Source organism: Glycine max, chromosome 13, assembly GCF_000004515.6.
Source record: "Glycine max cultivar Williams 82 chromosome 13, Glycine_max_v4.0, whole genome shotgun sequence".
In the NCBI taxonomy this organism is placed as follows: Eukaryota; Viridiplantae; Streptophyta; class Magnoliopsida; order Fabales; family Fabaceae; genus Glycine; species Glycine max.
Genome location: NC_038249.2, coordinates 9,503,171 through 9,527,982, shown reverse-complemented (window position 1 = coordinate 9,527,982; position 24,812 = coordinate 9,503,171). Strand labels below are relative to the sequence as shown.

At 29.3% G+C, this 24,812-nt stretch overlaps 2 protein-coding genes and 1 long non-coding RNA gene across 15 annotated transcripts; 2 read left to right on the top strand and 1 right to left on the bottom strand.

Moving 5' to 3' along the window:
• Window positions 1–2,159: 2,159 nt before the first annotated feature.
• On the bottom strand, window positions 2,160–4,511 carry LOC100813645 (rust resistance kinase Lr10). The gene is made up of 2 exons (XM_003542087.5): window positions 3,658–4,511; window positions 2,160–3,460 (listed from the first exon to the last, which is right to left on the bottom strand). Exons 1-2 carry the CDS (start codon window positions 4,415–4,417, stop codon window positions 2,367–2,369), a joined length of 1,854 nt encoding a protein of 617 aa, XP_003542135.2. The 5' UTR covers window positions 4,418–4,511; the 3' UTR covers window positions 2,160–2,366.
• A 3,681-nt stretch (window positions 4,512–8,192) lies between these two features.
• Window positions 8,193–13,125, top strand: LOC100817899 (LEAF RUST 10 DISEASE-RESISTANCE LOCUS RECEPTOR-LIKE PROTEIN KINASE-like 2.3). The gene is made up of 3 exons (XM_006593753.4): window positions 8,193–9,379; window positions 11,225–11,248; window positions 11,782–13,125. The coding sequence occupies exons 1-3, from the start codon at window positions 8,623–8,625 to the stop codon at window positions 13,026–13,028; spliced, it is 2,028 nt and encodes a 675-aa protein (XP_006593816.1). The 5' UTR covers window positions 8,193–8,622; the 3' UTR covers window positions 13,029–13,125.
• Window positions 13,126–17,465: 4,340 nt separating this feature from the next.
• On the top strand, window positions 17,466–23,481 carry LOC102662226 (uncharacterized). Of its 13 annotated transcripts, none has more exons than XR_005887729.1 (7): window positions 17,466–17,689; window positions 17,799–17,882; window positions 17,986–18,688; window positions 18,878–18,958; window positions 19,866–19,932; window positions 20,133–22,324; window positions 22,436–23,481. It is a non-coding gene; the product is annotated as an uncharacterized lncRNA (long non-coding RNA). The 13 variants fall into 13 exon arrangements; XR_005887735.1 differs by lacking the exon at window positions 22,436–23,481 and having other exon boundaries at window positions 17,468–17,689; window positions 17,799–17,856; window positions 17,986–18,075; window positions 18,368–18,688; window positions 20,133–20,383; XR_001384424.3 differs by lacking the exon at window positions 22,436–23,481 and having other exon boundaries at window positions 17,468–17,689; window positions 17,986–18,075; window positions 18,368–18,688; window positions 20,133–20,383.
• The last annotated feature ends 1,331 nt before the right edge of the window (window positions 23,482–24,812 follow it).

The following is a 24,812-nucleotide window of genomic DNA, read 5'->3' as shown; positions in this document are numbered from 1 at the left end:
GCATCCAAAACTATCTTTAAAATCATTTTATACAAATTGTTAGTAAAAACAACAATTATGTACAAAAATTCTAAAGAAAACCTAAGATAATTTGCTCACAAATTAAGGTGTGAAAAAATAATTATCACATTCTTTTTAACATTTAAGAATTCAAAATTAATGCCTTATCATCATTATTTAATTTACAGAGACTTTACCAGTTTATTGTATGTAAGCACTTGGTTCACGAGTGCTTCCATCCATAGATACTAAATCAAATAGATTCTTTCAAATGAAATAAAATGTGTTGGCATTATCAACAGCATCTGAAGCATGTAAATTTGTATTAAGACCTTTTCATCCGTGGTTGGTTTATCTGCATCTCCGTCATAAACATTGTGTTTTTCATCCAAAGGAATGGATGGGCTTCCTTACCAATATCACTATGACTTTCAAGTAATATATATTTTTTTATGTTTGGCACATCATCTGATGGATTAAATTTTTATGGTGATTGGAGATCACCAAAGGATTTCATCTAAGGTGCTGTAGCTCTAACTCTATTTAGTGTGATGCAACAACTAAATATTGGCGCATTTCAGCGTTTGGTCCAGTCTTTCATGCTCTAGAAGGACCACACTTAGTCAACTTCACCGACACATATGAAGATGAAAAAGACTAGTAGTTAAGAAAATTAAATGTTCCACGTACAACTGTACAAGGTTACCCAATCCCTATTTAAATAGGTACTGGTCGGAGAAATGCTCTTCTTTTTATTCTGTTAAATATGTTAAATTATATGAATTCAAACGTATAGAATTTATATAATTAAAGAAGTTTGTGGCAACTGGTACATATATCAGGCAGCATGCTTACTTTAATTTTGATCTTTCCAAAAACTTAAGTCTTTTAGCATTTTATAGCAGTGATAAAAATGATACAATCTGATGGTTTACACATTTTCTTATGAATCTATTCGCTTCACTATATGCATACATGTAAAAATCAAAATAAAATTTCAGAATTTTAAATAAGTTTTTACTCCAATTATAATCCAACAAGTTCAACATATATATATAAGCTCAAAATAATTAGAAATTTCAATTTTATAATAATTAGAATTAGTTATATATATGATTTGTTGAATCTCATTTAACACTGTCTAGGTCAAGGTGCACGCATATGAAGTCTTCCAACCACTGTATCCCCCAAACAATAATGATAGTGAGAACGACACTCACTTTATCAAATTCTTTAAAATTTAAACTTACATCAAGCTTGACGGGATAGACTTTAGTGACTTTTTTCTAGGTCACGAGTCTAAAGGTGTGAGGGAATTTTGGGTATAATGTGTGGAATGCTTTCTATCTACACATTGTCCTTCACGTTTACTTATAATATTACATAAAAGTTTAATCAAATTTTAATGAATAGTACATGTGACAATATCTAAAGTTTGATCCAAAAAATACGTACATGACTTATTTTGCTAATGAATACTACCTGTTGTGACAATAACTAAACTTCGTTCCAAGAAACACATCAGAATTTGTTCCTACATAAAGCTTGGTCAAGATGGATGTTAATGGAAGTTTTTTCTTTGCCCATGTCTAGACGCGTGGTGAACTTCTAGGTACTTGTATGGACCAACTTGCAATAATCTAGATTGTCATTACATTTGCCAAAAAAATATTTGTGATTGACTAACTCCCAGTACAAGACTTGCGTCAACGTTTATGGCTATGCATAGCAACATATAGAATGTTTTAAAAAAATATTTTTAACTAAACTAAAATTCCAAATATACATACTCAAAACTAGTAACCGCGGTAACCTCAAAAATTTGACTCAGGGTCTTATATATAGTTCAATCTATAAATCATTCTTTAAAGAATGTTATAAGTTTTGATTATCAAAATTAAATATGATTATGGAAACTGATTCTGGATATTAGTGTTGTCAATGTGAAAGAAAACTTTGCTTTTCATTCTTTTTTAGAGAATCCTTTTCTCTTCTCATTCTGGACCCCTTTGCTTTTATGCTCTATATATTCTCAATAATCACAAACATAACGTATAATTACAAGAATTTTTTCTCAGCCATGGCGACACATAACCTAACCACCTCAAATTAAATGAAAGTTAAGATTATAGATGTTTATATCAGTAGAGAATTTATCATCCTTTAAGTTCCCAATGAATATTGAATGATGACATAACCAAATTATTAACATCCTTTCACGTAGTTAATTCAAACACACCAAAACTTTCCTTCTTAGTAGAAAAAGTACGCTTAAACACGAGGGGTTGGATTTAATCATATTACATAAAATACATACATCTACTACTTTTCTACAAATTAAACTATTAATTTTCTCCCACTAGAAATCATTCTTGAATAACTTCTAACTCCAAAGGTCGTCTTGTAACTCTAGTGTGTCCACTAGTAATAGTTGAAGTGGTTGAGTTGAATGGATTAGGAGGCACATTTAACTGGTTTTCCTCTCCAGTTTCTAACATTTGTATGACAGATTTTATAGATGGACGATTCACTGGCTGCCACTGAATGCACCAAAGTCCAACAATTGCTAATTTCTTTGCAATTTTAATATCAACTTCATCCTCAACATGGATATGTACATCTCCATCAATCAGGTTATGGATCCAATCCGGATACAAAACATGGAAATCTTGGGCAGAAGACATGTCTACATTCTTTCTTCCTCCAACCATTTCTAACAATAACATTCCATAACTGTAAATATCAGACTTATAAGACACATTCCCAAAGTTTCTGGAGAAAACTTCAGGTGCAATGTATCCCACGGTTCCTCTTGCAGCTGTCATGGACACCAAACTAGGATTCTTGGAACACAATTTGGCTAAGCCAAAATCAGAAATTTTTGGAGTGAAGTTGTCATCAAGTAGCACATTGTGAGGATTGATGTCAAAATGAATAATGGGTTGATTACAACCTTGATGAAGATACTCAATCCCTTTAGCTATACCAAGAGCAATCTGTTGCAGCTTCTCCCAGCCAAGGAAATGGTCCTTGTCGTCCGGTGGAACTATAATTCGTTGTAAGGATCCGTTTGGAAACAAATTGTAGACAAGAGCACGATGAAATCCTTCTGCACAGAAGCCAAGCAAACGAACCACGTTGATGTGATGAATTTTTCCCATGATTCCCACTTCATTAATGAACTCCTTCCCTTCTCCCTCTGTATTATTGAGGATCTTCACAGCCACTAGAATCTCATTTGAAAGTTTTCCTCTGAATACAGCCCCGTGAGCTCCTTCCCCTAACTTTTCTTTAAAGCCACCGGTGATTCTTTTCAAATCAGCATAGGTAAATCTTGCAGGCTTTTCTGCCCTGTAATCCTCTAAAAACTTGGCCACTCTTGCTTGGTCGTCTTCTTTCTGTCTAAAATAGAGTGCTATCTTAAAGACAACAATGACCACCAGCCCCAAAAAAATTGAGCCTACAATAACAGTAGCATACTTAATTTAAATGAGTGAGATATTTTACATCCACTTGTGATACAGTGAAAATAAAATATATAAATAAAGAACAACCTTTAACTAACTTTTAAATCGAGTTAAGCCTAAACTCAAAAGTCTAAAATAGTTTCAGAACCTATAACATTCAATGAAGTAGTGTGAAAGAGTCTGGTCTAACCTGTAGTAGCGAAAATAAAAGATTGGGGAACATGGATTCTTTTCCGTTTGTAGCCAAAACATTCAATGTCTCCTTCTGTGTTGCTGTTGTTCTTCCATTTACATCTCTTGCCTTTTGCTTCGCACTTTGTACAATTTGGTATGGACCATCTCATATTCAAAGAATTCCACTGCAGGTCGTCTGCCTCAGCTGGCGAAATGAGGTCAAACATCCTGGTACAGGATGTTAGATCCAAATCGAGGACGCTGTCGTAAGAACTAGAAACGTAAATCGGACAGGAGATCATATCTTGTTGACTAAAATCCAAACAGTAAGGACCATAAACAAATCTTCTGAGGTATGTATACCCAACTGAAGAACAGTTAAAGAAGCTCAAGTTGTTTGTTCCTTCATGTCCAGGAAATCCTAGTTCAAGTTGGTTATGCTGAAGAAAAAAATTGTTGATTTGTAGAAACTTGTTCGGAAGGCAATTTTCCGGGTCCTTCAACCTAAAGAAGTTAAATTCGTAGTCTATGGAATAGACACGGAATTCTATTGTAGAGAGCACAACCATGGTTTCATTTTTTTTAGTACAATATAAACAAAACCCGGGATTAGCACATTCATCTTTGATCCCCTTCACCAGTTGGAAGGGAAATCTAATAAGGGGTTCGCCAGGTCCACAAGACAATTCCTTATTGCCCTTGTTCTGACCGTTGCCATTTCTGATAAGAAGTAGCATTAGTAACAGTGTGATCAATATGGAATTCCCTTGGAGCATTATTTTCTTTTGTTGAGGAAAGAATTGTGATTTTAACAAACTACACTTCGGTGTCTCTTTTAGTTCATGCTTACAGTTTTAATTTATATTTTTTTATTTTTCAATCAGGTGCGGAAACCAGATAGAAAGGGAGAAAAACTCGGTTTCTCAGTCAAAGTCCCTGTTTTTTCACACAATTTTTTAAAAGGAAAAATGAGGTCCCTTAGTTCAAGTCCCTACTCCCTATCTTAAATATTGATAATTATAAGTATGCATTTATCTTCCTGTTCAGTATGTTTTTTTATAGATTATATGTATATTTTATCAAAGGTAATCGTGATAAAAAAATAATAAGATCATCATGGGTGAGACTTATGAATTTCTTACGAAATCTATAGACTCTGATTAAGCTAAAACAGCTAAGCCCATATTCTGTATGTAAAAATCAAAATAAGGTTTCAGAAATTTATAAATAAGATATTATTGCATGTAATCCAACAATTCCAACCTATAAGCTCTGAATAATTATCAATTTTAGTTTTATAATAATAAAAGGGTTAAATAAATTGTTAATCTACATCGAATTTCAGATTTTGAGTTTTAGTCATTTATTTTTTATTTTAAACTCTTATTTATTTTTAATAATCATAATTAATCTATTCAAAATTAAATTTCTGTCTTTTTATGTCATTTTCACTCTCTCTCAGTGATTAATTATTAGATAAAATATATATAAAAGGTCTAAAAATGAATAAATAATTCAAAGGAGACTAAGACTCAAAATCTAAAATTTAACAAAAGACTGAATATTTATTAGACCTAATTAAAATAACCTATATGATTTCTTCAATTTCATTTAACTCTCAAGGTCAACTAAGCGTATTTAAGTCCTAAGCATTGTCTCCTCACAACAATAACAAAAGATATATATAACAAAAGACAACCTTGTCAGATTCTTCGAAACTTAAGCATGCTATAAGCTTCACGCACCAACCTTAGTGACATCTAGGCCACAAGTCCAAATTAAGGTGTGTTGGACTATTCAGTATAGTGTGTGTAACTGTTTCTGTTAATGTTATGCTTTACCTTTTGCACATATGTAATACAACATTGTCAAACTCTTTGAACTTAGACATATATAATACAAGACAATCTTGTCAAATTCTTCGAAACTAACCTGCATTAAGCTTCACGGTACAAACTTTAGTGACTTTTTCTAGGCTACAAGTTCAAAAAATTAAGGTTTCTTGAGTAACACCCATCATTAAAATAATAATTCATATTAAAACAATATAAAATTTTAAAATTATGGTAATCTAAAAATATTTTATGTATAACAAATAAAGTCAAATAATTAAATTTTTATATAAATAAAAACATTATTTTTAAATATGAACATCTAAAAATAATCGACGCTAAAAGTATAAAGTTGCCAATTCAACATAACTAAAAAAATATCTAAAGATAACTAAGTCTTCAAAAGTCTCCTTAGTTCCAACAACATCATGATATGAAAATAACACTTTTATTGAAATGATAATCATAATGAATAAAATAATTCTAGAATATTTGTAAATAGTATTGTTCTTAGCAGACATAATAATTCAAAAAATTAGTTATGATATATGCAATAAATTTAAAATAAAATTATATATGTATGTATATATATGAATATATACACACACACACACACATATATATATATACACATATATATGTATATAAATGTATGTATCTATATACTCCAATAAAAATCAGATTAAAACAATTATAATTTATGACATTCACAATAAATAAAATATTTAAATAAACAACAATACATCAACACATTCAAATAAATATAACATAGACACAACTTAGTTTCTAGTCGTTAGACTCAATTCTTTGGTTCCTAGAACCAGTGTGAATCTCAAAGGGTCCATGAATTCATGTTTCATGCAATATGCAACGGTGTCTTGTTATCTTTCTCATCATAAATGAAGGTATCTAGAATCTTTCTCCCATATCCCAGATGGAAGTATCTATAATAACTGCATGTCATCTTAGATAAATATATCTATAATATAATTCAAAATTATCAATTTATCATATGAACAATACAACATTTCAATTATACTTAAATAAACACACAAATATACATATACCAATATAATCATTCACATACAAAGCTGCAAAAACACGCTCACAAGCTAATTCACATATTTATACATGCAATTAATATATGTATTTCTCCTCTCAATTACATAGATTACCTTTCAAATATCAATAAGGGTGCACAATTAAAGGAATGTTAATAACTTAATATTCAAATGTAAGACACATGAAAGAAATGTCCCAAGCTAATTACAATTCGACTTAACCTACATGTGTATAACTACTCTACTATAATTTTCCCTCTAACTATTATCATGTACTTTAATTATACTATAACACTAAACCAAATACAACCATATTTATATTCTTATATCAGCAGCACATGATTTTAAGGGCAAAGCTACAATACACATAAGTTTTCAATTGAGTTGAGGTCCCTTTAACAATTTAAAAGATTTATACTATTAAAGTTTAGAAGAATATTATTTTACTTGTCTTTTGAAACAAGTAATTTAAGTTTTTCTTTATCTTTTTTATTCTCTATCAATTGTCTCAACAAATTTTTCTTATTTTATTTTTTCTTTTCAATCCTTGAGTAACTCATTAATATTAAAAGACTGCTTATGCGTGTGATCCTAAGAAAATAAATTTTGTATCTTTATATAAGTGTTGAACAATAATTTAAATTTTTTTTAACCAATATTTATTTATCACTTATTTTTATTATTTTTATTATTTCATTATAGTTGTTATTTAAAATGCAATCAATTAAAAACTGGACATAGTCTCCTTGATTGAAAAAAGAAAATTTTGTCTTATATATTTTTGTTTTTCTTATGATTAAAATTTACATAGAGTTTAAATTTAATTTTGTTTTTTGAAAGTCTGTCAAGGTCAAGGTGCCGTACGTGCACGCACGCATATGAAGTTCCAAGCATTGTCTCCCCCACACAATTATGACAGAGAAAGTAAACTCAGACATATACCGATACAAACTTGACCTTATCAAATTCTTTAAAATTTAAACCTGCATTAAGCTGTCGGCACTGACTTTAATGAATTTTTCTATTCCACGGGTCCAAAAAGGTGTGCTGGACTTTTTGGATATAGTGTGTGGAATTCTTCTAAATCTACACTGTCATTTACCTTCTACACATAATACTACAGAAAAGTCTAGTCAAAGACAAATGAGTGATACCAGCTATGTAAGCACTGACTTTAATAAATTTTTCTATTCCACGAGTCCAAAATGGTGTGCTGGACTTTTTGGATATAGTGTGTGGAATTCTCCTAAATCTACATTGTCCTTTACCTTCTACACATAATACTACAGAAAAGTGTAGCCAAAGACAAATGAATGATACCTGTGACAATAACTAAAGTTTGTTCAAGGAAATGTGTGCATGAATTATAAGTTTATGCATGAAATATATGTAGATAATTTATAACAAAATAAATGTCATTTTTGACTCAGAGAGAAGAGCTATTCGTCCAATTCAGAAGAAAAAAAAAGAACATTGATTCGGTGCCACTAGCTGCACAGGATAATTGATTTGGTGCTCCTTTACAAAAATGAAAATAAAAATTGATTTGAATTCTTGATGCTTACGTGCCTCATTACCTTTCACATCTTCCATCTTTCAAATCTCATTAGCTTTCAGTGTTATATATAATAACTAAAATTAGCTGCATTATTTGTTCAATTTCATTTAATTCTACAAGGTGCATGCATATGAAGTGCCAAGCATTGTCTCCATCAGTTTTTGTTGATCAGAATCTTCACTGAAAAAAAATCACTCATATCATAATTACTTTTTATCAAACATGCTTAAATATAATATTTTTAAGGGAAAATAAAATATGTATATAATTTGTTGTTATAGATAATAATAATTAATTCTTTTAAGACATTATAAAAGTATCATCATATCTATAATTTTTGCGCATCTCTTTTATTTTGTTGTGATTGAATCAGGATGTTACACAATACAATAATGGTGGAATTAATTTAAGATGTGGAAAAAGTAAAAAAGAAAGATATTAGGACAGAAAATTTTTCTTTAAATATCGACTTTGATCTTATGCACTATGCACTATGCACTTAAAGGTGAGCGAGAAACAGTTTGAGCGTCATGTGGAGACAGAGAGCTTTATTGGTGTTCGTGTTATTACTAGTCCAGCAAATTTGTGCTACCAGTGAGCAAGAGCATGCTTGCCCCCCTTCTTCCTGTGGCAAAATCACCCACATAACTTATCCATTTCGATTAACAGGCGACCCAAAAGGTTGCGGTGACAAATGGTATGAGCTAGCTTGTGAAAATAATGTTACGGTGTTATATTTGTACTCTGGAAAATATCATGTGCAGGCTATCAACTACAACAATTTCACAATCCGTGTGGTGGATCCGGGTGTTCAACAGCCAAATTGCTCCTCCCTTCCTCGCCACTTCTTGTCTCCAGCCAATTTTAGTGAAATTGGTTGTTCAACTGAAGTGAATTCATCCCATCTATTTAGAAATCGAGATTCTTGGGAGCGCGCTTTCCAGCATATAGTTTTCTTAAATTGTAGGCATGCAGTGATTGACAATGAGAAGTATGTGGAAACTGATCCTTGCATCAAGTGGCACTTCTCCAAAGGGTACATATACGCTATTGCTGGTGACTTAATAGCAAAGGACTTTGAAGTTGGTTGTGAGGTAAAGCTGGTTGCTCCCACATCATGGTGGGGTTTGGATACAAATAATTCTTCATACACTCAGATGCACAGAGCGCTTCTCTATGGATTTGAGCTTTCATGGATCAATCTCGCCTGTGACGATCAGTGTGGAAATTCCAACTGCGCATTTCACGCTTCCAGTCACATGCTTCAATGCACCCAAAATATGAATGGTACAAAAGCTTACTGAATGTGGTAAAGGATGTAAAAATTATTAATTAATTAGGATATGTTTGGTTTGTATTTTTTATTTTTACTTTTTTTGTTTTCATTTTTTTAAAATTATTTTTATTTTTTAAAGATTAAAATTTTAAAAATATATTTTGTTTGATTTCTTGTTTTTTGTTTTTAAGAAATAAAAATACTAAAAATGCATCTTAAAATGTATTTTTAGATTTGCTTAAAATTATATTTTTTGTTACTATGTTTTCATTTTAGTTTTCATTTTATCCAAAATGAGTTTTCTGATTTCAACTGAAAATGAGATTTTATTATTTTTAATTTTTAATTCATTTGAGAAAATATTTTCACCAAAAATATTTTTAAAAATCTAACCAAATATATTTTTATCATCATTTTCTATTTCCAAAAAAAATAAAAATAAAAAATACTCAAACCAAACACCCCTTAATTTTCTTAATATATATTATGAGTTTCTCGTCATCATTTGCAAAATTTGAAATATTTGTTTAAACCGTAAACATAACAATGTTTATTTTATTCCCTGCTTTGATCATTGCCGTTTTACTCACTCATTTCGAACATCCAACCAATATATTAAACGTGAATTCTCGTACACTTTGAAAAAATAATCTTTGTGCACTCTATCAATACCCAATTATATTTCTTCAATTAACATCGTAAATAATTATATATTTACAAATCATCAATAGAACCATCTTTAATCTGTTAAACCATATATTTTTGCATTTGGTAAAACAAGGTTTCAAAAGTCTGTATTTATATTTTAAATTATATTTCTTATTCATCCCATTAATAAAATCATTTTTTAAACAAAAAAAATTAATTTATTAGTTTTATTTTTTTTTACCTGTGTTTATATGAACCCAAGGATTAAATAAAACATTTTTTTTGTTTTGATTAAATGTTTTTAAACTGATAATGGGTATAAACTTTGACACTTATGCTAGTTGTCTTCTCTGTCTCGTTGTGATGAAATCCGAAATTGATTTTTTTTTTTTTGGTCAATAGTGACATGGTCCAAGAGCTGCTATCATATGCAAAAGGTAAGGATTTTATAAACTTAATTTTTTGTTTTATAAGGACTCAAAATATATTGAAGTTTTTATAATAATTATCTCAAAAGTTATATCAAGAATACTTTTTCATTGGTTGATTCTATAAAATTATTTTGGGTTGTTAATAAGTATTTTAAGAAATTAAAAAAAATTATATACAAATGTAAAAAAATTCATAAATAATATAATTTTATGTCATTCAATTTTTTTTTCTTCCTTTTAGTTGCTTAATCATCATTTGCGAATTATTTTATTTACATTGTCATTGCATGCATAACTATTAAACCTTAATACTAATCCATCTGATGAATCATCCTTCTTAAATGTATGTATATGTACGTGCAAGTTATTTAATACATACAGTCGAATAGAACCATTGACTTGGATTAGAAACCATGACTTATATGATTTCTTAGTATAATATAACATAATTCAACAATATAAGTTAAACATCAAATTGATCCCTAGCTAGATTTGACAGTAACTATTTGTTTTTCTCCTTTCTATAAGAGAAGAAATTGATAACCACTAATCAATTTGGTCCTTGATGCATTAGTAACGAAACTGACCGATATGCAAAATCCTCAACAACTAAATTGGTTGATATTTGTCAAATTTGATGGATAATATCAATTTTAAGAACTAAATTGATATTCTACTTTAACAAATACCTTACTTATTGCATCTCACATTAACATTATAATCAAACGATTCTTTATCACACTATTCACTCAAGTAAACCTTTTTTTTTGTTTGCAGAAACTATTTTGGCTGTCAAAATAGGTGAGTTCCTCTATTTTTATATGCTACACATAATATTAACCATGCAAAACATTTCACTAGAGTTAGTATCTGTTATTTTGACAGTATTATTACTATTGATTATATGATGGTATGCCCCACTTTGTGTCTTTGACTCTTCCAATAATTAAGAATCTTGGTTTAATTATTCATGTAGTCTTTATAGTTTTCAAACTTAGTGTTTATAGTTAATAAGTAAATATTTTAATTCTCGAAGTTTACATTTTAATTTTAAAAAGGTCTCTCTCATTAAAAAAATTTAACTCCGTTAGTTTAAGAATTTTAACGGTAGGAACCTTTTGATAATTAAAATATAAATTTGAAAAACTAAAAAATCAACTTATTAACTATAAATATTAAAAGAGATAAGTTTAGAAACTTTAAGAACTAGATAAGTAATTAAATCAAGAATCTTCTAAGATTAACAAATGGTGCATATAGGTTGTATGATAGTCATCTTTTTTCCTTTACCATTGTTATAACATAATCATCACATTGGTGATATTAATTGGCAGGATTGTTTGGAGTTATAAGAGACCCAAAATTTAGACTTGGTCATTATGATGAGTATGGATATAACTCATTTGTATTTATTACCTTTGGACACTACTTTCTACCATTCTTGGCAGGCAAGTTTTTGTTTGGGATGACATTGTTTATTGTGCTTTTGATATACAAATGGAGAAAAAGGCATTTGTCAATATATGAAAATATTGAAAATTATCTGGAACAAAATAACCTGATGCCTATTGGATACTCATACAAAGAAATTAAGAAGATGGCTAGAGGTTTCAAGGAGAAATTGGGTGGAGGAGGCTATGGCATTGTATTCAAGGGAAAGTTGCATAGTGGGCCTTCTGTGGCAATTAAAATGCTACATAAAGCAAAAGGTAGCGGCCAAGACTTTATTAGTGAAATTGCAACAATTGGAAGAATACATCATCAAAATGTAGTACAACTAATTGGATATTGTGTTGAAGGCTCAAAACGTGCCCTTGTTTATGAATTCATGCCCAATGGATCTCTTGACAAATTTATTTTTCCCAAAGATGGAAATATACATTTAACATATGACGAAATATATAATATAGCAATTGGAGTAGCTCGTGGGATTGCTTATCTCCATCATGGGTGTGAGATGAAAATTTTGCATTTTGATATCAAACCCCATAACATCCTTCTTGATGAAACATTCACCCCAAAGGTCTCTGACTTTGGATTGGCAAAACTATATCCAATAGATAATAGCATTGTGACTAGGACAGAGGCAAGAGGGACAATTGGATATATGGCTCCAGAATTATTTTATGGAAATATTGGAGGAATATCCCACAAGGCTGATGTTTATAGCTTTGGGATGCTTTTGATAGATATGACAAATAAGAGGAAGAACCCAAATCCCCATGCAGATGATCATTCAAGTCAACTTTACTTTCCTACTTGGATTTATAATCAACTTGGAAAAGAGACAGATATAGAAATGGAAGGTGTCACAGAGGAGGAAAAGAAGATGATCATTGTTTCACTTTGGTGTATACAGTTGAAACCAAGCGATCGCCCCTCAATGAACAAAGTAGTGGAAATGCTTGAAGGAGATATTGAAAGCCTGGAAATACCTCCAAAGCCTTCTCTATATCCACATGATACAATGGAAAATGATCAAAGCATCTACTCTAGTCAAACAATGTCAACGGACTTCATTAGTTCTTCTAGTTATTCCAAGGAAATTGTGACTAATCCTTTGGTAGAGGATGTTATTTGATAATGCACAGTAGTTATGTATTTGTATTCACCTTATTGTCTTAAACACCTGTTCATCTGTAATATTTATTTTATCTAAAAGATTTCCTATTGTTTTATCTTTCAAAGTTTAAAAAAATGGGTTACGAAAATTTAAGATTTTGTTCAAATTAAAGTTCCCTGATATGTAATCATGATTCATGATATAAACTGATTCTACTTGAATGTGTATGTGTTACTTGTAAGTTTTAGCATATAATTCTACCAAAGCTATGATTGTGTTATAAGCTAGCAATGTAGGCTTACACCGTAAAAATGGGTAGACAATCAAAAAATTTATGAAATTAATGATAACTAGTAATTATGAGATATAAGGTTGATTCAACCATATAGAAGGAAGATGAAAAAGATTATCAGTAAAAAATTTCAACTCTTATTTCTAATAAAATTAACTTACAAACTAATATTTATCAATAAAAAATTATAATTAGTAATTACTAATTAGAATTAAAACCCTATAAAAAATTAATTAATTCAAACATTTTTTGCAAAAAGTGTCTCAATTAGTTCTTAGAAAAAATTTAAAATTATTATTTTAAGCACATTTATATGACTTGAAAAAAAAATTTAAACCTCTTTTACAATTTTTACTATCTCATCCTGTTATGCGATTTTCTAGGAATAAATAATTTATTTTATCATTTCTTAGGCCCCAGTCCAAGCAAAGTATTAAAACTCGAAACTAAATAATACTCAGTATTACAAATGTAGTCCTCGGAATTAGAATTTTGAAAATTTTCATCTGATTTTCCTGAATAATTAAAAAATTAGTTCAATTAACTAAAAGTAGGGCTCTCATATAGACATCAATAAGTTCTATAATAGTTTTAAGAAATTTAATATTTGGAAATTACTTCGGTGTAGATTATAAATAACCCACACCGATCGATAATTCAATTTATGCATTTATTTACTGACATGTAGCTACTTTTGCTATGTCATATAATGAACTTTAAGTATAATCAAATATTATTTAATTAATTTTGAATTAATTCAAACAAATCTAACAAGATATTGTTTTATCAAATTTAAATTAATTTAATAATATATAAAGCTAATTGTATTTAATGAAGTAAAAATGAATTGTTAAATTGCTTGCATTAATATATTAATTTTATAATTTCAAAAATTAAAATTAAGTTTATAATATGTATTACGAAATCAGATTCATACAAAGTTGTTAATTAGACATAATCAAATTTAAAATACCTGATTATATTGAAAAAATAATTTAATTACACGCATTAATGATATTCAATATACAATTTTAAAAAATATTTCTAATAAAATTTTGAATATATATATATATATATATAATATTTTATGGAAATATTAATTCATAAAGATATTTAAAAACTCAACATGATTAAAAAAATCGTGAATGTCATTAAATAAAAGTAACTATTCATAAATTTAATAAATTTAGTTTTTTAAAATAAAATTAATAAATTTAGCTAACTAAATTAAATAAATTCCTTTTAATTTTTTAATTATTATTGGATACAAAGCATATTATAAAAACCGAATTAATGAATAAAAAAAAAGACTCATGTGTACTATATTAATCTTTACTATCTAGCCATAATTATTAGTTAAAATAAATTATTATAGTAACATTATATTTTTCGTAATGTCTAGTTAAGTGATTTTAATTAGACTGCAAGAATAATTTAATTTAATTTAAATATATGAAACTAATTAATTATAAGGTGATGGTTTATGATGCTTTTATATATATATATATATATATGATTATAATTACATTGGTGAAAATCTTGTTTTAGGGGTGAATAATAAGTTTTTGAATGGTTTGACCCAGATGAATGAAGCTTGAGTGATAGGAATTAAGTGGGTGGGTTTAGGATGCACGTAAAAAAAATGTCTTTGTTGATGGTTTTTTTTTTGGGAATCGGAAGAATTCACCAGAAATGTATTTCATTTCTGGTGACTTATTATGACTGCCACAAATGGTTCCTCTTTATTTAAAGCTTTTGCATGCATAAGTTTTACATCTTATTTTAGGATATATCATGTTTGAGACGAGAATGCAAGACTCCTTGAGGAAATTGAGTTTGGAGGAAAAGGAAACACAATGAGTGTTGTCTTTAAAGAATAACATGTTATTGATAATAGATAAGTCTTTGTACTTACCATTGTTCAAAAAATAGATATGATAATTAAATAATGATGTTACTCCTAACATTATTAAAAGATAAGACAACACTAAGATTCTCAAGTATTACTTAAAGTTCAAACTCAATAACCTCAAGAAGTGTCATCAAGAAGATCCATCAGAGAAAGGAGAAAATATAATTTGATATGATTATGTCATATTTCTTTAAGAACATGAATATGACATTAGGTTAACTGAAGAAGTTTAATTGACCTTAGTCAAGTCATGTTGTGCTCTAACTCTCAAGTAGATTGATGTCATAAATGATGTAATAAAACCAATGGTTGAACATGACATTTGGGATATCATCAAATTTCCTGAAAGTGTAAAACTCATAAGTTGTAGATAAATATTTATAGTCCAAAGGGATTCAATGGGTAATATTGAAATATATAAAATTTGTCATGTTGCCAAAAGTTTTACAAGAAGAAGACATTGATCACAAAAAAAAATTTTCTCTAATTTTTTAGAAAGACTTTCTTAGGACTATAATGACACTGCAGATCATTTTGATAATTGTTTTGCATATATGGATGTAAAGATTAGATTTCTAAATGGAAACATTGATGAAACAATTTATACAGTGCAACCAGAAAACCTTGTTTAAGATAATCTAAAGTCTATGGTATGTAAACTAAAGAAATTCATTTATGCTTTAAACAAGTATCTCATCTATGATATATTACAAAATTCATCAAGATTATCTCTTATGATGTTGAGGAAAATTTGGTTGATGATTGTGTATGGTAAAAGTTTAGTTTGAGTAAATTTATTATTTTGGTATTATATGTTGATGACATCCTAGTATCATCATATGACTTATTGTTGGAAAACAATTATATTACAATTTATCATGAATGCTTAAGTTTTTTTGTATTGTCTTGAAATATTTTTTTGTGGGAGTCCTAAGGTGATATATAAGTAATTTTGGTATGCAACACTAGAAAGTAGTAAAGCGCATTACGCATTAATTAAAGAGAATAAGAAACTATATGTTTTCATATTGAAAGTCTAGAAATTTAGAGATTATTGAATATTTTGACTTTGATTTTTTTGGAATGTCTTAATAGCAATCATTCCACATAAAGATTCACATTTAACCGTGTTGGTGGAATTAGTTTGGTGTAAATTATAAATAACCCACACAGGTTGATAATTCATGCATTTGTTTATTGACATGTTGCTGCTCTTGCCATGTCGTATAATGAACTTTAAGTTTAATCAAATATTATTTAATTAATTTTGAATTAATTCAAACAAATCTAACAAGATATTATTTTATCAATTTTAAATTAAATTAATAATATATAAAGCTAGTTATGTTTAATGAAGTAAAAAATGAATTGTTAAATTGCTTGCATTAATATATTAATTTTATAATTTCAAAGATTAAAAATTAAGTCTGTAATATATATTACGAAATCAAATTCATACAAAGTTGTTGATTAGACATAATCAAATTTAACATACCTAATTATATTGAAAAAAGAATTTAATTACACGCATTATTGATATTCAATATACAATTTTTAAAAAATATTTCTAATAAAATTTTGAATATATATAATATTTAGTGGAAATATTAATTTATAAAGATATTTAAAACCTCAACATGATTAAAAAAAATCATGAATGTTATTAAATAAAAGAAATTATTCATAAGTTTAATAAATTTAGTTTTTTATAAAAAAAATAAATTCAGCTAACTATATTAAATAAATTTATTTTAATTTTTTTAATTATTATTGGATACAAAGCATATTATAAAAACCAAATTAATGAATAAAAAAAAGACTCCTCTGTAATATATTAGTCTTTACTATCTATCCATAATTATTAGTTAAAATAAATTATTATTGTAACAATATGTTTTTTTAATGTCTAGTTAAGTGATTTTAATTAAATTGCAAGAATAATTGAATTTAATTTAAATATATGTAATTAGTTAATTATAAGGTGGTTGTTTGTGATGTTTGTATATATATGATTATAATTACATAGGTGAAAACCTTGTGTTTAGGGGTGAATAGTAAGTCTTTGAATGGTTTGACCAAGATGAATGAAGCTTGAGTGATAAGAATTAAGTGGGTGAGTTTAGGAAGCATGGAAAAAAATGTCTTTTTTGATGGTTTTTCTAGGAATTAGTTTTTGGTGGCTTATTTTGACCGCTACAAATGATACACAGTTTTAATTCTAAGTATGTTATTTTATTAACACTTGTTTATTTTTTATTTTGATAACGTGTCCCGACACAACAACTCTCTCTCTGCATTCCTTTCTCATTCTTCACTATTTATTACGATCTCTCCACCATGACGACCAGTTTCACTTCGTGCTCGAATTCGTGTCGCCTTCGCATTCGCCTTCTAGAGATCACTCCTCGCATTCTCTCATTCTCATAGTCTCACATTCTTTCCAGACTCTTGCATACAAAATCGCATCCATTCAAGGTAATTTTTAAATCCTATTTTGTGATTCTCCAATATTTTCTCACTCTGTTTTTTCATCATTTATTGGATTTTAGTTCATATTTTTTCATTACTCTGCTTCTGTGAAAAGTTGTTCTTCCACTGAGTGTCATGAAGCTTCAAGATTGGGAACAAGTAAGAGAACTCAGGTCACTTCATTTTAGACATATTATGTGTACGTTGTGCTTAAGTTTTTGCATTTTGTGCTTGTATTCTGAGTTGTCTTGAAGCCTCTTTGATTACTATGTATTATTACTATGAAATTTCTTTTTTGACAGCTTGGAAGGAAGGTGAGGAGTAAAGACACGGATTCCTGTAACAGATCTGCAATTGTGGTACTAATTCTCAATTGATAGTGCTCAAATAATGTAAGTGTTTTTTTTTCCACTGCAAAACTTAGGTTGCTTGCAATGTGTTTGATGAAATTGTCTTATTTCTTCTTTGCTTTAGTTTGAGCACTTCATCTAATTTTCATTTCACTGTTAGTTTTGCTCTAAATTTTGAATGGCAAGGTGCAATCCAATAGCTTGTTGCCTTGATTCCATGCTTATAAAACAATCACATAGCACACAAAAAGTTTTTCTAATGTTGCAAGCTTAAAATTGTCCTCATTCATTGTGAAATTGATCAAATATCAATTTTTGTTGATTATGTATCTAGACTTATTATGGTTTCAGTTAAAGAGGAAGTTGCAAGTCATTACCTAGGTCAGGGTGGTATTGGTCTGGTTTCAAGCTATGTTGCTTATTCTCCTAAGATTGCAAGTTGATACTTGGATTCTTCATGCAACTATTGGCTTAATTATAGCACGGTTGTTCTTTCACTTTGCAAGTAATAATCCATTTTTGCACATTCAGATTCCTAAACCCTTTGTATTTTTCATTTTTTCATTGGTTTGGTGTTGCAGGAGAATGGTAAAATGAACTATCCGCAATTACTTTAGGAGACCAAACTCTATAATATTCTTCAAGTAGGAAGTAGGTAGTTTTCTTTTCCTTAATAATAATTTTAAGCAATTTTCTTTGTTGTTTTTTATTAATAATTATTATTAGTGTTGTGTATGTGTGTGTTTGAGTGGATGAATGAATTGGTGCATAGAGATGGAAGGTTTTACTGTTAGGAAGTTGGTGAGGTTTCAAAGTTTCAAATTACTTGTCCCCTTCTTTTCAGGACATGATGAACCTGGATGGAAATCAGAGAGTCCTCTGACAAGGTTTTCCAAATATTCACCATGTGAATGATAGTTCAATGGTATATTAAATATTTCTTTTATTCCTTTCTTTCCATTTAGATGCTGGGTGATTAATTTTCCTTTCTGCTTTTCTAGTTTCATACTCCCCAATTTTAAGTTTGAGAAATAGCTTATGATATTGGAATCATCTATTATGCCTTGTGAAAGATATGTAGTTGTTTCTGTTCACAACTTTCTTTGATTCACCTATTATAATTAGTAATTTGCCATGCTACTCTAAGCATATTTAATCCATAAATAACCTTATGAAATCCGCATGGAAGGCCAATTTATCAAGTTGTCAACAATAGTTAAAAACAATAAATTGGGATATAAGAATTCATCTGGAAACTATACACATAACATATTTTTTGGCTCAGGAAGCAGCATGTGGATTTTTTGGCTTCAAAAAATGTGGTTGCACATTTAAGAGTCAATCCTTGATGTTTATTTATTCTTTACTCACTTTGAATTTGAATATAGTATATTTATCTCAAACATTCCCTTTTGATATATATTCAATAAAATTGTGGTAGCTTAACAGCAAAGTACAATTATTAAATCTATTTCTTTTGCCATTTGGATATAGATCTAACATTATTGGTGTTCAAACAATTATTGTTGTTACTAGTTATAATCTATGATCTGTATTGGTAGTAACTCTGCTTGAAATGTTGCGTGTTATTGACTTCTTGTAGTTTTTATCACTTTACTTCATTGCTACATAAGATACAATTTATGATACATGATAGCATGTTGATCTTACTTTAAACATGATCTTTTTCTCTCTATGGATTCCTGATAATTTTGAGTGTGTATGTGTGTGTTTGAGTGGATGAATGAATTAGTGCATTGAGATGGAAGGTTTTACTGTTAGGAAGTTGGTGAGGTTTCAAGTTTTCTAATTTCTTATTTTCTTTAATCCAGGTGGCATCCCAAGCATAAAATGTAAAGATTGAGATGCTTGTGGATAGGACTGGACCTACTCTCACAGGTTTCATTTCCTTCTCTATTTTGTTGACATAGCACATGATCCAACTCTGTTTAATAAATAGATTTTGCTAATAATTTTTTATTAATCATATTTGACTTAAAGCTGCCTTTCACATTCAGACACTATGTTTGTAACAGGCCATTATGCAAACAAAAATTATTAAATTCTAAACAATGAAATTACTTGCCCCTTCTTTTCAGAACATGATGAATCTGGATGAAAATCGGAGAGTGCTCTGACAAGGTTTTCCAAATATTCACTATGTGAATGACAGTTTAATGGTATATTGAATATTTCTTTTATTCCTTTCTTTCCTTTTAGATGCTTGGTGATTAATTTTCCTTTTAGCTTTTTTAGTTTCATCACTCGTTAATTTTAAGTTTGAGAAATAGCTTATGATACTGGAATGATTTGTAATGCCTTGCGAAAGATATGTAATTGTTTCTGTTCACAGCTTTCTTTGATTCACCTATTATAATTAGTCACTAGCCATGCTACTCTAGCATATTTAATGCATATATAACCTTATGAAATTCATGTCGAAGGTCAATTTATCAAGTTGTCAACAACAATTAAAAACAATAAATTGGGATATAAGAATTTATCTAGAAACCATACAATAGATTTTTTTCGTTCAAGAAGCAGCATGTGGATTTTTCGGCTGCCCATGTAAGAGTCAATCCTTGATTTTTATTTATTCTTTACTCACTTTGAATTTGAATATTGTATTATTATCTCAAACATTCCCTTTTGATATATATCCAATAAAACTATGGCAGCTTAACGAGAACATGCAATTATTAAATCTATTTCTTTTGGCATTTTAGAATTTGGATATAGATATGAAATTATTGGTGTTCAAACAATTATCAACTTTGTGTATCCACGTGTTGTTACCATTTATAGTCTATGATCCCTATTGGTAGTAACTCTGCTTGAAATATTTAGTGTTATTGACTTCCTTCAGTTTTTTATCACTTTCCTTCGTTGTTACATAAGTTACAATTTATCATACATGATAGCATGTTGATCTTGCTTTGAACATGTTAATGTAAGAAGCTATGTTTATCTAGTGGGTCGTACTGCAAGAGCTAGAAGAGAAGGATATGCTATCACTTTTGTGACTGACAATGACCGATCACTTTTAAAAGCCATTGTGATTATCATTTAAAGAGTGGCCGCATTTTTTCAAGCTTTATTTTATATTTCCTTTCACAGTTTTCCTTATAAGATAAAAAAAAGGTTGTGCATGTTGATTTAGATGTTGGGTCCCATTTATCATAACAATGTACTTACTCAGAAGGCCCAAAGAAAACTGAAAAGATTTTTCTGAGGTAGCTAAAAAAGGCCGAGTTCAAAAAGGCAAAGCTCATAACATAAAATAGAAGTTAATATGCCTAGAGATTGGAGATTTGTCTCCTCAAATCCTCCAAACCTAATCATTGGAGAAACGTATTATGGAGTAAAAAACAAGAGCCTTTCTAAACTGATACAGAGGAATAATGACTCTTCTCTCAACCATTGATCCTAAAAACATTGAGGAAGCACTAACTGAAGATTCTTAGGTGATAGCCATGGAGGAAGAACTAATTAGTTCACCAAGAACGCGTTTTGGAATCTTGTTCCTCCTCCTAAGAATCAGTCAGTGATTGGAAATAAGAGGTGTTTAAAAACAAGCTCAATGAAGCAGGAGAAGTGGTTTAAAACAAGGCTAGACTGGTTGTTTAAGAATACAATCAACAAGTAATTGACTATGAATAAACCTTTGCACCAGTAACAATACTTGAAGCCATTAGAATACTCTTAGCTTATGCTGCACACAAACACATCAAACTGTACCAAATGGATGTTAAGAATGCCTTTCTAAATGGATTCATAAATGAAGAGGTGTATGTGAAGCAACCACTAGGATTTGAAGATAAAGAAAGACCTTGTCATGTGTACAAGCTTATCAAAGCCTTTTATGGTTTGAAACAAGCTCTAATAGCTTGGTATGAAAGGCTAAGTTCATTTCTAGTTTCAAATGGATTCACCAGAGGAATAACGGACCCCGCACTATTCAGAAAGGCTCAAAAAGGAAACCTTCTTATTATTCATATCTATGTTGATGACATAATCTTTGGTGCAACCTCAAAAAGGATGTGAAAGGAGTTTTCTGAGTTAATGAAGGGTGGGTTCGAAACGAGTATGAAAGGTGAGCTAAAGTTTCTCCTAGGACTTCAAATCATTCAGAAAGTTCATGGGATTTTTATCCATCAAGAGAAATATATGAAGCCCCTTCTAAAAAGGTTCAGAATGGATGAAGCCAAACCTATGGCAACCCCTATGCATCGTTCCACAATCGTTGACAAGGATGAGAAAGGTTATGATATTTCATAAAAGGAGTATAGAGGTATGATTGATTCCTTATCATATTTAACTTCTGGTAGACCAGATATTGTGTTTGTCGTTTGCCTTTGTGCAAGATTTCAGTCTTATCCAAAAATTTCTCATGTTATTGCAGTTAAAAGGATCTTAAGATATCTTGTTGGAACTACTAATCATGGTCTTTGGTTTAAGAAAAGGTCTAAGTTTGATCTTGTAGGATATTGTGATGTTTATTTTGTTGGTGATAAAGTAGAAAGGAAGAGCACTAGGGGTGCCTATTGATTTCATAAAAAATCGTTGGTATCTTGGATATCCAAGAAGTAAACAACAATTTCCCCATTAACCTCTGAAGTTGAGTATGTCTCAACAGTAGATTGTTATTCTCAAATCATATTGATTAAGCAACAGATGTTGGTTACTCATTGGAATATACAAAAATTTGCTTCTAGTGTGACAACACAAGTGCTATTAATCTATCAAAGAATCGAATTCAATATTCACGGTCAAAAGCACATAGATATCAAACACCACTTCATTAGAGATCATGCTCAAAAAGGAAATATTGGGCTGAAATACAATTAAACCAAACTTCAATTAGCTAACATTCTCACTAAACTTCTAACTGAAGATAAGTTCAAGTTTCTTAAGTTGTTAATTAATGTTAAGAGTCAGTATGATGTTTAATTAAACCAAGAATTTTTGTGTATTTTTTGTTCTAACTGAAACATTTGCATGGGTGTGTGTTCTATTTCTTAATTGCATTGGTGATCACTTTTTCCCATTCATGTTATTTGGTGTTTTATGTTCAAAGCATATTTATAAGAATTATATTCATTTTGACCCAACAACTATCTTTTTTTTATTTGAACTTTTTATATGGCTTTTTCTTTTTATCTTCTCTCTCTCTCTTTCTTTTCTACTCTTATATATATTTAGTTGTTGTGAAAGTTTGTTTTCACTTGTACTCTCTGACTTTTCTCTCCCCTGCTCTTTATCTCTTTCTTGTGAATGTATGTATACAAAGTTTTTGAGTATATAAGTTTTGATGATGACAAAGTGTAAGCACACAAGATTGCTTCAAGATGAATTCAAGATCGAGCAAACAAAGATCAAGAAAAAGATAATGCTTAGTTTATGTGTTAAAAGAATCTCACATTAGTTGATAAGTTTTGGCCACATCAATTGATTTTCAAATGTTTTTATCTGTTCAAAAATAAATGTCTTTGCACTGGTAATCGATTATCAGCCAGAGACAGATTGCAAATGGGCTTTTCAAAAAGTATTTTGAAAATTGAATGTTAAAATCTTATAACTGATTACCAATTGTTTGTAATTGATTACCAATAACGAATCTTCAAAAAATAAATTTGAAAAGTCATAACCCTTAAAAAATATAATAATGTAATCGATTACTAGTGAGAGAATTTTGAAACATATTTTGAAAAGACACATCTCTTCAAAATGATTTTTGAATAGCCACCAAAGGCCTATAATTATGTGTATGTTTTTAAAAAATATTTAGTTTTTTTTAATTAGAACTTGAGTGTCAAATTCTCTCAAAATAAACAATTGGGCAAACACCTGTAAACCAATTGAGAATTCTTTTAAGATATTCAACTTATATTATCATCTCTAAAAAAGAGAAATCCTTTTGTACAATTTTATAAACTTTGTTATGATCAAGAGATTGTCTCTTGACTTATCAAAATCTTGAGCACAAGGAAGAGGGATCTCAAGGTGTGTTCAGAAGTCGTAAAGAGTTTATAAAGTTGGTGGAAAATTTCAAGTACGTTGCTTAGGAACTAGACGTAGACACGCGGAGTGGCTGAATCAAGATAAAACGAATTTGCATTTCTCTCTTCTCTTAGTTTGATTATTTTACTGCACATATTTTTATCTTGCATACTTAAAGAATATTGTTGAAATAATGTGAATCTTCATCTTCAATATTCTAAACTTGTCATTTTAAAAAGGGAATTAGAACTTGTTGATTGGAAAAAAATTTAAACTTAATTTATGCCCCTCTTAAATATGCATTCAATGACTTACATAAAGAATCAGTCAAACTTATCAAAGTAGTTTCATTTTCTAAGAAAATTATTTCAAATTTAGAAAATGAAGTTTTGAAATTAAATGTAGAATTAGAAAATCTTAAGTCTAAAGTTAAAACATTGAAACCAATAGGTACAAACCAATCTTCTAATATAAATTTAATACAAGATGGCAATGAAGCATCTCACTCATGTAAATGTTGTAACAAATTTAAAGAAAAAATTAAAGATATAAAAGATTCTCTTGTCAAATTTACTCTTGACAAAAATAATTTAGATATTATACTAGGAAAACAAATGTGTGTTTGATAAGGCTGAATTACGATATAAACCTGAAAAACAACAAAAAAATGTATAAAAACTTTTTTACATCTACTCAAAAGAATAGTTCTCCTTTCTTGACATGTTTTTAGTGTGGTAAGAAAGGACATAGTGCATCAACATGGTATTTTAAGAAAAATA